This window comes from Trachurus trachurus, assembly GCF_905171665.1.
Source record: "Trachurus trachurus genome assembly, chromosome: 2".
In the NCBI taxonomy this organism is placed as follows: domain Eukaryota; kingdom Metazoa; phylum Chordata; class Actinopteri; order Carangiformes; family Carangidae; genus Trachurus; species Trachurus trachurus.
This window is the reverse complement of record NC_139914.1, coordinates 456644-470000: the sequence shown is the minus strand read 5'-3', so window position 1 is coordinate 470000 and position 13357 is coordinate 456644. Positions and strand designations below refer to the sequence as shown.

The window sequence follows — 13357 nt, the reverse complement described above, 5'->3', positions numbered from 1 at the left end:
ATACCAAAAGGCGAGGTGAAAAGTGCACATGAACAGCCTCTCATGTGGTACTTTCCACTGTGCAGCTCGTAGAATGTTTTGATGCCCGAGCTGATCAGAATAACCTTTGACCTTTTCAACATGGCGGCGAGCAACTGTCATCCAGGCAGTTCCAGTTTTTAAGACAGCTGGATTGTCTTGCTCCAGGCAGTGTAGTATGGCAAGCCTTTAGAAAACAGTTAGCAGCTGTTCACTTTATGTATGCGTGCATGTAGGCCTGCAGTAAAAAAAAAAAAAAAAAAAACGCCTTTAAAAGGCTAGCCAAATAGCCAGTGCTAAATCTCCATGAATATTAATATTTACCGTTTGAGTTTTGATAATTCATCTTCTTGCTGTAAGAGATTAACTAGGCAATGATTGTTTTACCCAAGTAACAAGTCTGAATCTGTGTGTCCACCATCTTTATTTTCTCTGTACAACAACAAAAGCACATGAACACAACACACTGATTTACCATCTGTACCATAGCACATGAAGGCAGCATGAGACAGCTGTGTGACTCTGGTCACACGGTCATGTGGTTGTTTCTGGCCTCAGTGTGAATAAAGTTTGATGAAGTGTAGTAATTGGGAACTATGAACCCTCAGACTGGACTGTCAGGCTGGGTTCTGTGCTGCCTGAGTCTAATGGAGCTCTAATGGCTCATTCACACACATGTGCTGCACATCTGTCCTTATCACACAGCTGTTCAGGAACCTGTGTTGTACAAACTTTATTGACAAAGTTATCTTGTCTTATTATCGTTTTGTTGTTGGATTTTCTTCTATAGCTCAGTGTTGTGCTGTTGATTTTACATTTCCTGTCTGAGTCTGGTCTGGTCTCATCCTGGGATGTTTGGCCTGAAGCAGATTCTAATAGACCGTGTCTCTGTTCCAGGGACCTGAAGACGAAGATCGAGAAGGAGGACACGAAGCGGGAGCTGCTGGGCGCAGAGAGCCGCGTGTCGGACTCGCTGTGCATCCGCTGCCTGCAGCCGTTCAAGTTCCTGGTCAACAGCAAGCGCCAGTGTCTGGACTGTCACAGCTTCACCTGCAAGTCCTGCAGCCGCTACAACAAGAAGGAGCACGGCTGGGTGTGTGACAACTGCCGCATGACCCGGTGAGGAGGGGGCCGGGGGGGGGGGGGGGATTCTTTTATTTTATTTGTTTATTTATAGCAGTGTTTTTCAACCTTGGGGTCGGGACCCCACATGGGGTCGCCGGAAATGTCTAGACTTTAGACTTTTATATTTTAGACTTTAGACCTTTATTGTCCTTGACTTTTATTTATTAGTAATTGATTAACTCATTGAGTGCCAGCCCTTTTATAAAATGGTCAGTGCCATGTGCCAGCGTTTCAGGGCATTTTGAGTAATATTTCAAGACCCACAGAATATTTTGTACTATGACTCTGAAAACACCAAATAGCTCAACGGAAAGAGGAGACTCTCTATTTAACTAGGGAAAAAACATTTGTTTGTACCTTGTTCCATTCTTGATTTATCTTAAGTTGAATAGAGCCTGGTTGCACCAAAAAGAGCCCTTTTTTTCTAGAAAGCTGAGAAAAATGCATTTTTGTGAAAGAGAGTCTCAAGAAAAACAGTGATTTATCTGTTTTAATTTTGGCTTCAAAAACATGTAAGACATCTGAAAATTTCATTTCACATGTTTTTTCATTGTACAAAAAAAAAAAGACTTATAATGGCACCAAGCGTTGTATTTTGATTGACGTATACGTCAATGGCACTCAATGAGTTAAACAAAAATTACTGATAAAAATATTCTTTTAACTAATTATTGTTCTTTTAAAAATGATGATTAAAGACACCACACACACAATCTTAAACAACTGTATTCTATACTTTCACTTTCTCGAATATCAATCGAGTTCAAATAAAATCCAACATATAAGTGAGTTGATGCATAATTGAAGCTATCACATGACTGCATGTGATCGGGGGTCGCCAGAAATTTGTGATGTCAAAATGGGGTCACAAGCCAAAAAAGGTTGGGAACCACTGATTTCTAGGATCCCCATTAGCTGATGTTATGACATTAGATATTCTTCCCCAATGCAATTTAAAAAAGAACATAATACATACACACATTCATCACTGTTACAGATCACTGTAACACCTCGTCATCATATACACAAACAGCAAAATTACTAAATTGTAATACGTTATATATTTCTTACTCATTGAATTTTCTGTTTATTTAAATAGTTTTTTACTACCTTTTTAAAAATGTGTTTTGAGTTAATATTTTTGTTATTATTAGGTAATGTGTTCCATCCTATAATGGCTCTGTATATTACAGTATGTTTTAAAAAGTTTGTTCTTGGTTTAGGTGCCAGTAAATGATCATATCTTGATTGTCTGGTTGGATATTTGTTGACATTTCTGCTGAACACTATCTGGTCTGAGAAATATTGTGTTTTTTTTTTTTTTTTTTTTACTGTTAATCAAATTCCTCATGAAAGTTAGGAGACTTCATTTTAGTCTGTCTTCAACCAGAAGCCATGATAAATTCCGATGCATTTTTAAGATATTTGCATGCAACTCTAGCTGCTTTGTTCTGTGCAATTTGAAGTTTTCTAATATCTTTGGTGGCTGCAGACGACCAAATAATGGGGCAGTAATCCAGATGGGACGACACTAGAGCCTTGATCACCTGATTCAGAGTATCTGATTCAACATACTTGGAACATTGTCTTGTCACTGTGATACTTTTACCCGTTTTCTTCATAATGTGATCAATATGTTCTGACCATGAAAGTCAGAACATATGTCATTGTTGTTGATGGTGATGTCGTTGTTGCTGCTGTGTACAGGGTGTTGAAGATGGGGACTCTGGGTTGGTACCATGACAACGTCAGAAACCGGTTCAAACGCTTCGGCAGCGCCAAGGTGATGAGGTCACTGTACAAGAGGCTGAACGGAGACGGTGAGTCATCACAGCTGGACCACTCACCTGACCTGACCTAACCCTCACCACCTGTTCACAGTGGTGGACAGTAACAGAGTAAATGTACTTGAGTACTGTACTGAAGTACATATCCAGAGGATTTGTACTTTACTTGAGTATTAGATTTCTCTGGTACTTCTTACTCTTACTTGAATACATTTCCAAGACAAATATTAGTACTTTTACTGGAGTTAATTAGTAGGAAGGCTGAAAAGTACTGGTTACTTTCAGGTCTTTGTCTAAAATCCTATTGGACACAAGCTGTGTTTGTCAGAGAAGGAAACCCTAACCCCTAAAAGCAGCACATCAGTGCAGCTGCTTTCAAAGAGTTCATTCTCACTAACAAGAGTTAAAAGCTCCTTACATTCATTTAGAAACAATTAGAGTCATTCATTGATGTGAAGAATAAGACATTTACTCTGACTCTTACTTTGACTTACAGTACATTTAAAGGGACAACGAGGAGTTTTGGAAAAGCGAAAGCGTGAAATTATTTGACCGGCGCAAGACAGACTCATGTTTTCATTCATCAAGAATTAAAGTCAGAGGTTGGAAGACGATCACATACCGTCGTAGTTCCCACCATAAACGGAGATTCGGCGGCGTTATTCTCATGACTCGCCACGAAACCGAAAGTAAAGAAACGCTGGTCGGCTCGACCAGCATTTCCACCACCACTAATAATAACAAAATAACCATAGAGACAAAACCATAGATTTATCTAAAATGGACCATTAACAAGTGGTAACGTAGATTCATCCACATTAATATGAGACTTTTTTATAACCAAATAGAAACTCCTCATTGTCCCTTTAAAAGCAAGTACTTTTTTACTCTTACTGCAGTAACATGTGGACTGAGCTACTTTTACTTGTAACGGAGTAAATGTTGACCAGTAGTATTTGTACTCTTACTCAAGTACTGGGGTGGAGTACTCTGTCCATCTCTTCCTGTTCCTCACCTGTTCCTCACCTGTCTGTTTCCTCAGGTGGCCGTGACGACGACACTCAGAGCATGCCGGATGTTCACAAGTGTAAGTCAACGATAACAGCAACAACACACCAACAACACAAGCAGCTGCAGGTGTGTGACGCTGCTCTGATGTTCTTGTACCTGCAGACATGTACAACGGCGCCGAGGACGACCCGGGCGAGGCCGAGGCTCAGCGCTACAAAGTGGTAAAGACGTGAGCAGAGTGCATAGATATATATACTGACTAGATGCCGCCTTCTGCTTCTCAGCGCACGTCAACACGGCCGCCATCTTGGTCAGGGGTTTCAGACCATAGACATATGTCTAACCAGCAGTCAGACCCTGTAGAACACATTTCAGTGTATTTATGCATGTGGGTGTGTGTCTGAGTATGTAAGTGTATGTTTAATACATTAAAGGGACAATGAGGAGTTTCTATTTGGTTATAAAAACGTCTCATATTAATGTGGATGAATCTACGTTACCACTTGTTAATGGCTCCACTTTAGATAAATATATGGTTTTGTCTCTATGGTTATTTTGTTATTATTTCGGTTTCGTGGCGAGTCATCAGAATAACGCCGCCGAATCTCCGTTTATGGTGGGAACTACGACGGTATGTGATCGTCTTCCAACCTCTGACTTTAATTCTTGATGAATGAAAACATGAGTCTGTCTTGCGCCGGTCAAAGAATTTCACGGTGCGCGGAGGCTCATAAATGTAGTGTGAGAACGCTTCGCTTTTCCAAAACCAAATTTTTTTTGTTTGTTGTTGTATCATAAATATCTGTCTGACATTTATAATAAACCAAACGGCTTGAAAATCGGTTGAATATTCGGTGAGTTATGGCGATTTTAATGGTTGATAGACCTCTAATGCAGGAAGTAGACACGGCTTCCCCCTGACCAAGATGGCCGCCACATTGACGTATTCCACTCAATAGAGTTGCCTGGGAACGCAGCATCTAGTCAGTATATATATCTATCAGTAGATACACTGCTCAAAAAAAATAAAGGGAACACTTAAACAACACATCTTAGATCTCAATTAATGAAATATTGCAGTTTAAAATCTTTATTCAATATATAGTAGAGTATGTTGAGAACAAAATAACATAAAAATTATCAATGTAAAAATTATCATCTCAGGTTGATTCCACACGGGTGTGATATACTTGGAGTTACAATGTGTTGTTAAAAGGGATAGTATCATTTTTTTAAAAGTGGGGTTGTATGATCTACAAATAGCCCCTAAGTACTTTAATTGCAGTAGCAGACTCTCTGCACTCCTCCCGTTAGCAACGCCAGCCCATAATAGCCCTGCCCAGAGATTTACAATATACATTGTTGTGAATGGACCCAAAGAAACGGCCTATTTTCGCGGCCTATAGCGAACAACGGAACTGTGTATTTTTTTTTTCAGGTAAAACCTCTTTTAGGTCGTGAAAATAGGCCGTTTCTTTGGGTCTGTTCACAACACTGTATGTTGTAAATCTCTGGGCAGGGCTATTATGGGCTGGCTTTGCTAACGGGAGGAGTGCAGAGAGTCTTCTACTGCAATTAAAGTACTTAGGGGCTATTTGTAGATCATACAACCCCACTTTTAAAAAATGCTACTATCCCTTTAAGTGTTCCCTGTATTTTTTTGAGCAGTGTATATCTATGAGCAGAGCGCAGGTGAGACGGCGCAGGTGTAACGACTTCCTGTTGTGGTTTCAGATGAGGAAGAGCAAGCGGCTGCTGTCGGTTCATCCCATGGACTTCGACTCGGAGGACTACTTCCCCCACTCCCGGCGCCAGTCGGTGCAGGTAGGTCTCACACCGCTCTCACACCGGTCTCACGCCGGTCTCACACCTGTCCACGCTGCCGATAGCCCCGCCCACTCACCTGGATTCACCTGGGACTGTTGCAGCAGATGCAGGAGGAGCGGTGTTACCGTAACGACGTGGACTACGACGCCCACAACCACCGCTCCAACCGCAGGAAGAGTCTGGACCGCTACGCCATGAGACCTGGTCAGTCCACGCACACACCTGTATACACAGTACACACAGTACACACAGTACACCTGTACACACAGTACACACAGTACACCTGTACACACATACACTTGTACACACCTGTATACACACTACACCTGTGCAGCAGTGAGAGCGTCTAACTTTGACTGTGATTGACTTCAGTTTGTGTGTCTGTGTCGCCCTCTGCTGCCTGTTGGAGGAACTACAGCTGATCATTATTTAAAGGAATAGTTCACCAAAAAATGAAATTCAGTCATTAGTGACTCCCCCTCATGCTGATGAATACTCCGGAGTAGTTTGTTATTCCTCAAAGTGCATCTGGAGACCCGGGAGGCCGGTTCCTAGTCCAACCAAAACTTTATATAAGAGTAATAGCGCCCGACACAAAAATAAAGAAATAAAACCTCACAAAAACCATTTAATATTCCTCCACACTGCTCGTCCACTGCAATCCAAGTGTCCTGAAGGGTTATAGTCCAGAGTTTACTAGAAACTACGTAATTTAGGACATTTTTACAGCCTAAACAGTCCTGGATTGAATTTAAAACATGACTGGCCTTTCCTCAGTGTCATAGTTTCCAGTAAACTCTGGACTATCTCCCTTCAGGACACTTGGATTGCAATGGATGAGCAGTGTGGAGGAATATTAAATGGTTTTTGTGTAGTTTTATGGACGTTTTTTGTCGGGCGCTATTACTCTCATGTAAAGTTTTGGTTGGACTAGGAACCGGCCTCCCGGGTCTCCAGATGCACTTTGAGGAATAAGAAACTACTCTGGAGTATTCCTGGAGTAACCCTAATTTCATTTTTTGGTGAACTATTCCTTTAGTCTTTAACTGTTTTGTCTGTTTTTAATTTAATTTCACCTGGATTTTGTGGTTTTGTTTTATTCATCCACTCTCACCTGTGTGATGTCAGACGACTATGGCGACAACCGGATGGTCCGGACTCGCTCTCTGTCTAAGATCAGTTCGTCGGTTGCTCGGCAACAGTACGTGGACACCTCTGACGAGGAGGAGTACCAGCGCTACGCCCCCGTGTACCAGCAGCCGCCGCACCGCCGCAAGAACAGCCGCGCGTCGTCGCAGGAGAACCTGGGTCAAGGCCCGCCCGTAAGAGCCACCGGCCAATCACAGCGCTGCGTTGTCACGTGGCGACTGAACGTGACGCTGACGGTTTGTTTGTCTCTGACCGCAGATCAACGAGCTGAACAAGCGCATGTCGGCCATCGAGAGTCTGCTGAGCCGCCTGGAGGAGAAGATGACGCCCGGCGATGAGGTGACATCATCGGTGACACGTGTCCTCCCGCCGTCGCCGCCGGAGACGCCGTCCTGATCTCTATGTCCCCGTCTGTGTCCGCAGGACGCCGGCCCCTCGGCGCCCAGCGAGGAGGAGAAGCTGAGGAGGAAGCTGAGCCAGCTGGCGGGAAACCTGAGCGACGGAGCGTCGGACGACGAGGCCAAGAAGCCCCTCCCCCTGGGGAAGGTGGGCGGGGCCCGGGCCCCCGTGGTCATGCTGGACTCGCTGAAGGACAAAGACCTGAGCTCCTCCAGCGACGAGATGCCCACGCAGGCCCAGAAGGTAGGACGGCTCAGACCAGGTCCGGTCCAGAGTCCAGGTCCTGGATCTGGTCTCTGGACCAGCTGGTGTTTGTGATGAGGTCACAGCATGGCTCAGCTTGTCCCCAACAAGAAGCTCCGCCCACTAGTGACATCAGCATCACATCGTCTGACAGAGTAGACAACAAGGACAGGGACAAGGAGTCCAGACCAGCCTGGACCAGTCTGGATCAGTCTGGACCAGTCTGGACCGGTCCACTTCAGTCTGGTCCAGGTCTGAGCTGGACTCCGTTTGAACTTTGAAAGGTGGAAACCACAACTCCTAATGAACAGAGAGACTAGAGACTAAACTAAAGACTAAAGACTAGATTCTAAACTAAAGACCAGAGTCTAAACTAGAGACTAGAGACCAGAGTCCAGGGACTAGAGACTAGAGACCAGAGACGAGAGTCCAGAGACTAGAGTCCAGAGACTAGAGACCAGACACTAGAGTCCAGGGACTAGAGACTAGAGACCAGAGACGAGAGTCCAGAGACTAGAGTCCAGAGACTAGAGACCAGACACTAGAGTCCAGGGACCAGAGACCATAGTCCAGAGACTACAGACCAGAGACCAGAGTCCAGAGACTAGAGACTAGAGACTAGAGACCAGAGACTAGAGACTAGAGACTAGAGACTAGAGTCCAGGGACCAGAGACTAGAGACTAGAGACTAGAGACTAGAGACTAGAAACTAGAGACTAGAGACTAGAGACCAGAGACCAGAGACTAGAGTCCAGGGACCAGAGACTAGAGACTAGAGACTAGAGACTAGAGACTAGAGACTAGAGACTAGAAACTAGAGACTAGAGACTAGAGACTAGAAACTAGAGACTAGAGACCAGAGACTAGAGTCCAGAGACTAGAGACTAGAGACTAGAGACTAGAGACTAGAGACTAGAGACTAGAAACTAGAGACTAGAGACCAGAGACTAGAGTCCAGGGACCAGAGACTAGAGACTAGAGACTAGAGAGTAGAGACCAGAGACCAGAGACTAGAGTCCAGGGACCAGAGACAAGAGACTAGAGACTAGAGACTAGAAACTAGAAACTAGAGACTAGAGACCAGAGACCAGAGACTAGAGTCCAGGGACCAATCAGAACCTGAAGGTTTCTACTTGAACCTGTTGAGTGAAATAATCTTTCTGTGTGAACCGGCTTCAGAGGGAACGTTCTGATAATCAACCAGCTCGTTAACGCAGGTCCAATCTCTAAGGCGACACTGACCTTTGACCCCGACCGCCCCGTCCTCCCCCTCCCCCTCCCCCTCCCTCCCCTGTCCAGACGCAGGACCAGGTGTTGTGTTCCAGCTGCTAACATGTGTCCCTCTGCGTGTGGCTTTCAGAGATCGACAGCCGCCGCCCTCTGTGACCTCACCACTGAGGTGCTGAGAACCATTAACGCCACAGAGAACGCGGTGGTCGAGCTCGGCCTGTCAGAACCCGCCCCGCGCCCCCACTTAGTGGGCGCTGATGCAAAGCAGGCAGATGATGCGTTCAGGGAACTTGAGGAAAATGTAAGCTTCAAACATCAACTGCCCCCCACCCCCCCTTAAAGGGATACGTCAACTTTTTTTTTTTTACATGTCTTGCGTCACTCGTGAGTCCATGACCAGCAGATAGACACCATCCTTTCAACTGTGCGTGCAGTAACAAGGGAGATAGAGCCGTATCGCCCGTAATTAGCTTAGCTCAAATGCTGGAAGTGTATAGGTAGTGTTAGCCTGACTCCTACCTAAAGTCGTTAATTAGCTTAGCTCAAACGCTGGAAGTGTAGTGTTATCCTGCCTCCACCTAAAGTCGCTAATTAGCTTAGCTCAAACGCTGGAAGTGTATAGGTAGTGTTAGCCTGCCTCCACCTAAAGTCGCTAATTAGCTTAGCTCAAACGCTGGAAGTGTATAGGTAGTGTTAGCCTGCCTCCACCTAAAGTCGCTAATTAGCTTAGCTCAAACGCTGGAAGTGTATAGGTAGTGTTAGCCTGCCTCCACCTAAAGTCGCTAATTAGCTTAGCTCAAACGCTGGAAGTGTATAGGTAGTGTTAGCCTGCCTCCTACCCGAGCCGAAACCGGCAGTCAGAAGCTGATTTCATTTTAGCTCTAAACTCTGTAAATATATCACTTTATCAACATTTCAAACATTTTTAGGCGAGAAAGTAGCCGTTTAGATCAGCTCTGTCGTTAATTTGTCTAAATACCAGCTGTTTACAATTTTGTTGGGACGAATTCGGCGCTACTCAAGCTAGCCGTTGTGACCAACGCACTTCCGGTTCCTTTCACAAAATAAAACACCGGTTGCCCTTTACATACAGAAAACCATGACAGAATTTGTGCTTTTGAAATAGGAAGCTAACCTACCCTCGATGTAGCTAGCTTGAACCAAAATAAACCGTCTTTGCTTGAACCCTCCGTTTTGACCGATCTCGTCCCGTTACCGGCATTTGACCGCTCAAGATGCCTTTCCGGAGAGTTTTGTCAGCTCTGAGACCAAGATCGGCCCACTTCCGTTTAGAGTTGCTGAAGAGTTTCTCTGATGACTTTAGGTGGAGGCAGGCTAACACTACCCATACACTTCCAGCGTTTGAGCTAAGCTAATTACGGGCGATACGGCTCTATCTCCATGGTCATGGACTCGGGAGTGAGGCAAGACACGGAAAAAAAAATGTTGGCGTATCCCTTTAACCTCTGTGTAAAGGCCACGCTAAGCCCCCCCTCCCCCTCGCCTTGTCTGAAGCATGACACAAACGTCTTGACTGGCTTGACCCCCCCCCCCCCCCAAACCCCCTGCAGGGCCGGGGACCGACTGGTTCTGGGTCCACCAGAGTCCAGCCACCAGTCCTGGTCCTGGTCCTGGTCCTGGTCCTGGTCCTGGTCCTGGTCCTGGTCCCTCAGCAGCAAGTGTCCGTTAGTTAAGGACTGTGAATGATGAGGTGTCCCAGCAGGTCACCAGGTGCGTCCTCTCGCCCGTTGCAGGTCTACATGGCGGCCGGTCAGTCCTACGAGCTTGAGTCCAAACTCCGCAAACTGGAGCGCAGCGCCAAGAACCACTTCGGAGGGACCACGGACTCGGAGCTGTCGGAGCTGGAGGACGTGGTGGCGCTGACGGCCGCCAGAGTCCAGAGCGCCGAGAGCGAGGTGGGTGGACCGCAGTCTCCTCTTCTTGTTTTGCTCTTTAATCCAGCGGTTCTCCAACTTTTCTACATCAAGGACCCTAAACTGACACAAATTAGACCACGGACCCCCATGGGACAAAACTTTGAAGCAAATACCAGAAATACATAAATATAAATTTTTGGAAATATGGGAGAGAAATGGTAGAGAAAATTGTTACAATTTCTCCAAAAACATTTCTAGAAAAAAGTGGTAAAAATTATCTCTCTCTTTTTTTTAATTCTAGAAAAAAGTGGTAAGATTTAAAAAAAAAAGTTCTAGAAACAAATTCTCAAACAAAGTTTTTAAAAAATTCTGGAGAAAGAGGTAAAATAAAAAAAAAGTTTAAAAATTCTACAAAAAAGTGGTAAAAGTTCTCAAAAAAAGTTTTAAAATAGATTCTAGAAAAAAAAGTGGGAAGATATCTCAAAAAGTTTTTTAAAAATTCTAGAAAAAATTGTAAAATTTCTCAAAAAAAAAAAAGTTTAAAAAACATATTATTAAAAAAAAGTGGTAAAAATGTTATTCTAGAAATAAGTGGTAAGATTAAAAAAAAAATCTTAAAAGGTTTTTTAAAAAATTCTAGAAAAAGTGGTAACATTTTTATTAAAAAAAGTTTAAAAATTGTAGAAAAAAGTGTAAAAGTTCTTAAAAAAAAAAAAAAGAGTTTGAAAATACATTTTTGAAAAAAGTGGTAAGATTGAATTTTTAAAAAAATTCTAGAAAAAGTAGTATTTTCTCCCCAAAATAGAAAGAAAAGTTAAAAAGAATTGTAGAAAAAAGTGGTAAAATTTCAATAACAGGTTGTGGACCCTTGAACCCTCTCCAGGACCGCTGTGGGTCCTCGGACCACATGTTGAGAACCAGAGTTCTTTATTTCCAGCAGCTCCATGTTTATCCATGACTCTGCTTCTCTGCAGGTTTCCGACATTGAGAGCAAGATCGCTGCCCTGAGCGCCGTCTCCTCCAAGAAGAAGGTCGGTTTCTATGACGATGTTGATGCTGATGATGCTGATGATGCTGATGCTGATGATGATGATGATGATGATGATGATGATGATGATGATGATGATGATGATGATGATGATGATGATGATGTCGTGTCTCTGCAGGTCGGTGGATCTCACCACCAGAGGAAGAAGTCCACTCAGGATTTCTCCAGTAAGACATCCTGAACCCGTCTGAACACGGTCGTCACGGTAACTGAGGTCTCAACACAAACGGTTCTTTTATTTTATTCTTAATTTTTTTCTTTTCTTTTTTCTGGTTTATTTCAGAGGCGAACGGAGCTCAGTGGAAATCGAACATGTACTGAGCAGGAGAACCAACAGGAGTTCATTCATAAACACACACACACACACACACACACACACACACACACACACACTGCTGACCAACATGGCGGCAGCAGGTGAAGATGACGATGATGAGGAGGAGGAGGAGGATGAAGATGAAGATCGTCCACATCCTGGTCCTTTGAAGAGAAAATAAACCCACAAACACTGAAACTTTATTTTAAACACATGAAGTTTAATGAGTGAAATTAGATTTATCCAGATAAATGAAGTTTAATAAAATAATATAAAGTTAAATTAGTGATTTGTTCCTGTTCATGTCAAATTTGATCAATAATAATAAATAAATGATGATGGAAACAATTCTTTGGTATTCTTTCTTCTTGCTTTAATTGATTGACAGCTGATATGATGACGGAAGCGTGTTGCGTTCAAAGAAGAAAAAAAACTGTTTTTTGGAGTAATTCATTTCTGAATCATCGAGACATTTCAAAAGAAGAAGTTCCTCCTGGTCCTTTTTATTTGTTGATTAATTACTGACTATTTTAGTCTGTTTTATTCAATATGTTGATAATAAATACATGGAAACATTTAGAAATGTGTGTGAATGTTGTAAATGTCACATCTGAACTTTTCATTCACTAAAATCACGAGTAAAAGAGTAAAACTGTTGATTATCCTGCTTTGATTTTGAAAACTTATCAATTATGAACATAACAAACCTACTGTTGTGCCAGGGGAAGAGAAATATATAAAAGTATAAATATATACAAACAGTATATAGCCTAATTACCATGTATATATATAAAAATAAAAATAATAAAAATGCATTGATGTAAAGAAAATCATATTAATTAAATAAATATTTATCCAAAATAAAATTTGTTTTTAACGCTTTTGGTATTTCAAGTCCATTGGTGTTGGTGCCGTACTGAAAAAGTTCTTTCAAAAAAAGTGCAAAGTTTGGTTTTCTGTCAGTCCATTTTTTTGTGTATATGAAATTTTCCTAAAAAATAAAACAAGTTGTATCCATTTGGTTATTATCAAAGTAAAGAAAAATGCCCTTTTCATGTAGATGTATTGAGTGACCAGTTTTCTTTTCCAGGAAGTTTTGTACATTCAACCAAAACATTTGAGAATATAAACAATGAAAAATAAATGTACAATGGATTCATCAAATAAACCACAGAAATCACAGGAGTAGGCTAATCAATATCGAGTTAAATCTTTCTAATGGTTTTTTTTTTGCAGGATAAGTTTTATTTTGAAAAGCTGAACTTCCTGTCCGTGTATAGATGTGCGACTTGACGCCAAGCGCATCCTCCTCCTCCTCCTCCTCCTC

The 13357-nt window shown here is 42.8% G+C and overlaps 1 protein-coding gene across 1 annotated transcript in view; it reads left to right on the top strand.

The window, feature by feature from the left end:
- mlpha (melanophilin a) overlaps nucleotides 1-12132 on the top strand; it is a gene marked incomplete at its 5' end in the record, with an annotated part of 12748 nt that extends 616 nt beyond the window's left edge. The window contains 14 exons of the mRNA XM_083991625.1: nucleotides 916-1137; nucleotides 2851-2963; nucleotides 3973-4017; nucleotides 4104-4162; nucleotides 5676-5765; nucleotides 5870-5972; nucleotides 6897-7090; nucleotides 7176-7256; nucleotides 7341-7559; nucleotides 8920-9090; nucleotides 10544-10705; nucleotides 11641-11697; nucleotides 11833-11881; nucleotides 11998-12132. Of these exons, the coding sequence (XP_083847751.1) occupies nucleotides 916-1137; nucleotides 2851-2963; nucleotides 3973-4017; nucleotides 4104-4162; nucleotides 5676-5765; nucleotides 5870-5972; nucleotides 6897-7090; nucleotides 7176-7256; nucleotides 7341-7559; nucleotides 8920-9090; nucleotides 10544-10705; nucleotides 11641-11697; nucleotides 11833-11881; nucleotides 11998-12035 (1603 nt within the window). The 3' untranslated portion in view covers nucleotides 12036-12132. The remainder of the gene's footprint in view (nucleotides 1-915; nucleotides 1138-2850; nucleotides 2964-3972; nucleotides 4018-4103; nucleotides 4163-5675; nucleotides 5766-5869; nucleotides 5973-6896; nucleotides 7091-7175; nucleotides 7257-7340; nucleotides 7560-8919; nucleotides 9091-10543; nucleotides 10706-11640; nucleotides 11698-11832; nucleotides 11882-11997) is intronic.
- Between the last annotated feature and the right edge of the window lie 1225 nt (nucleotides 12133-13357).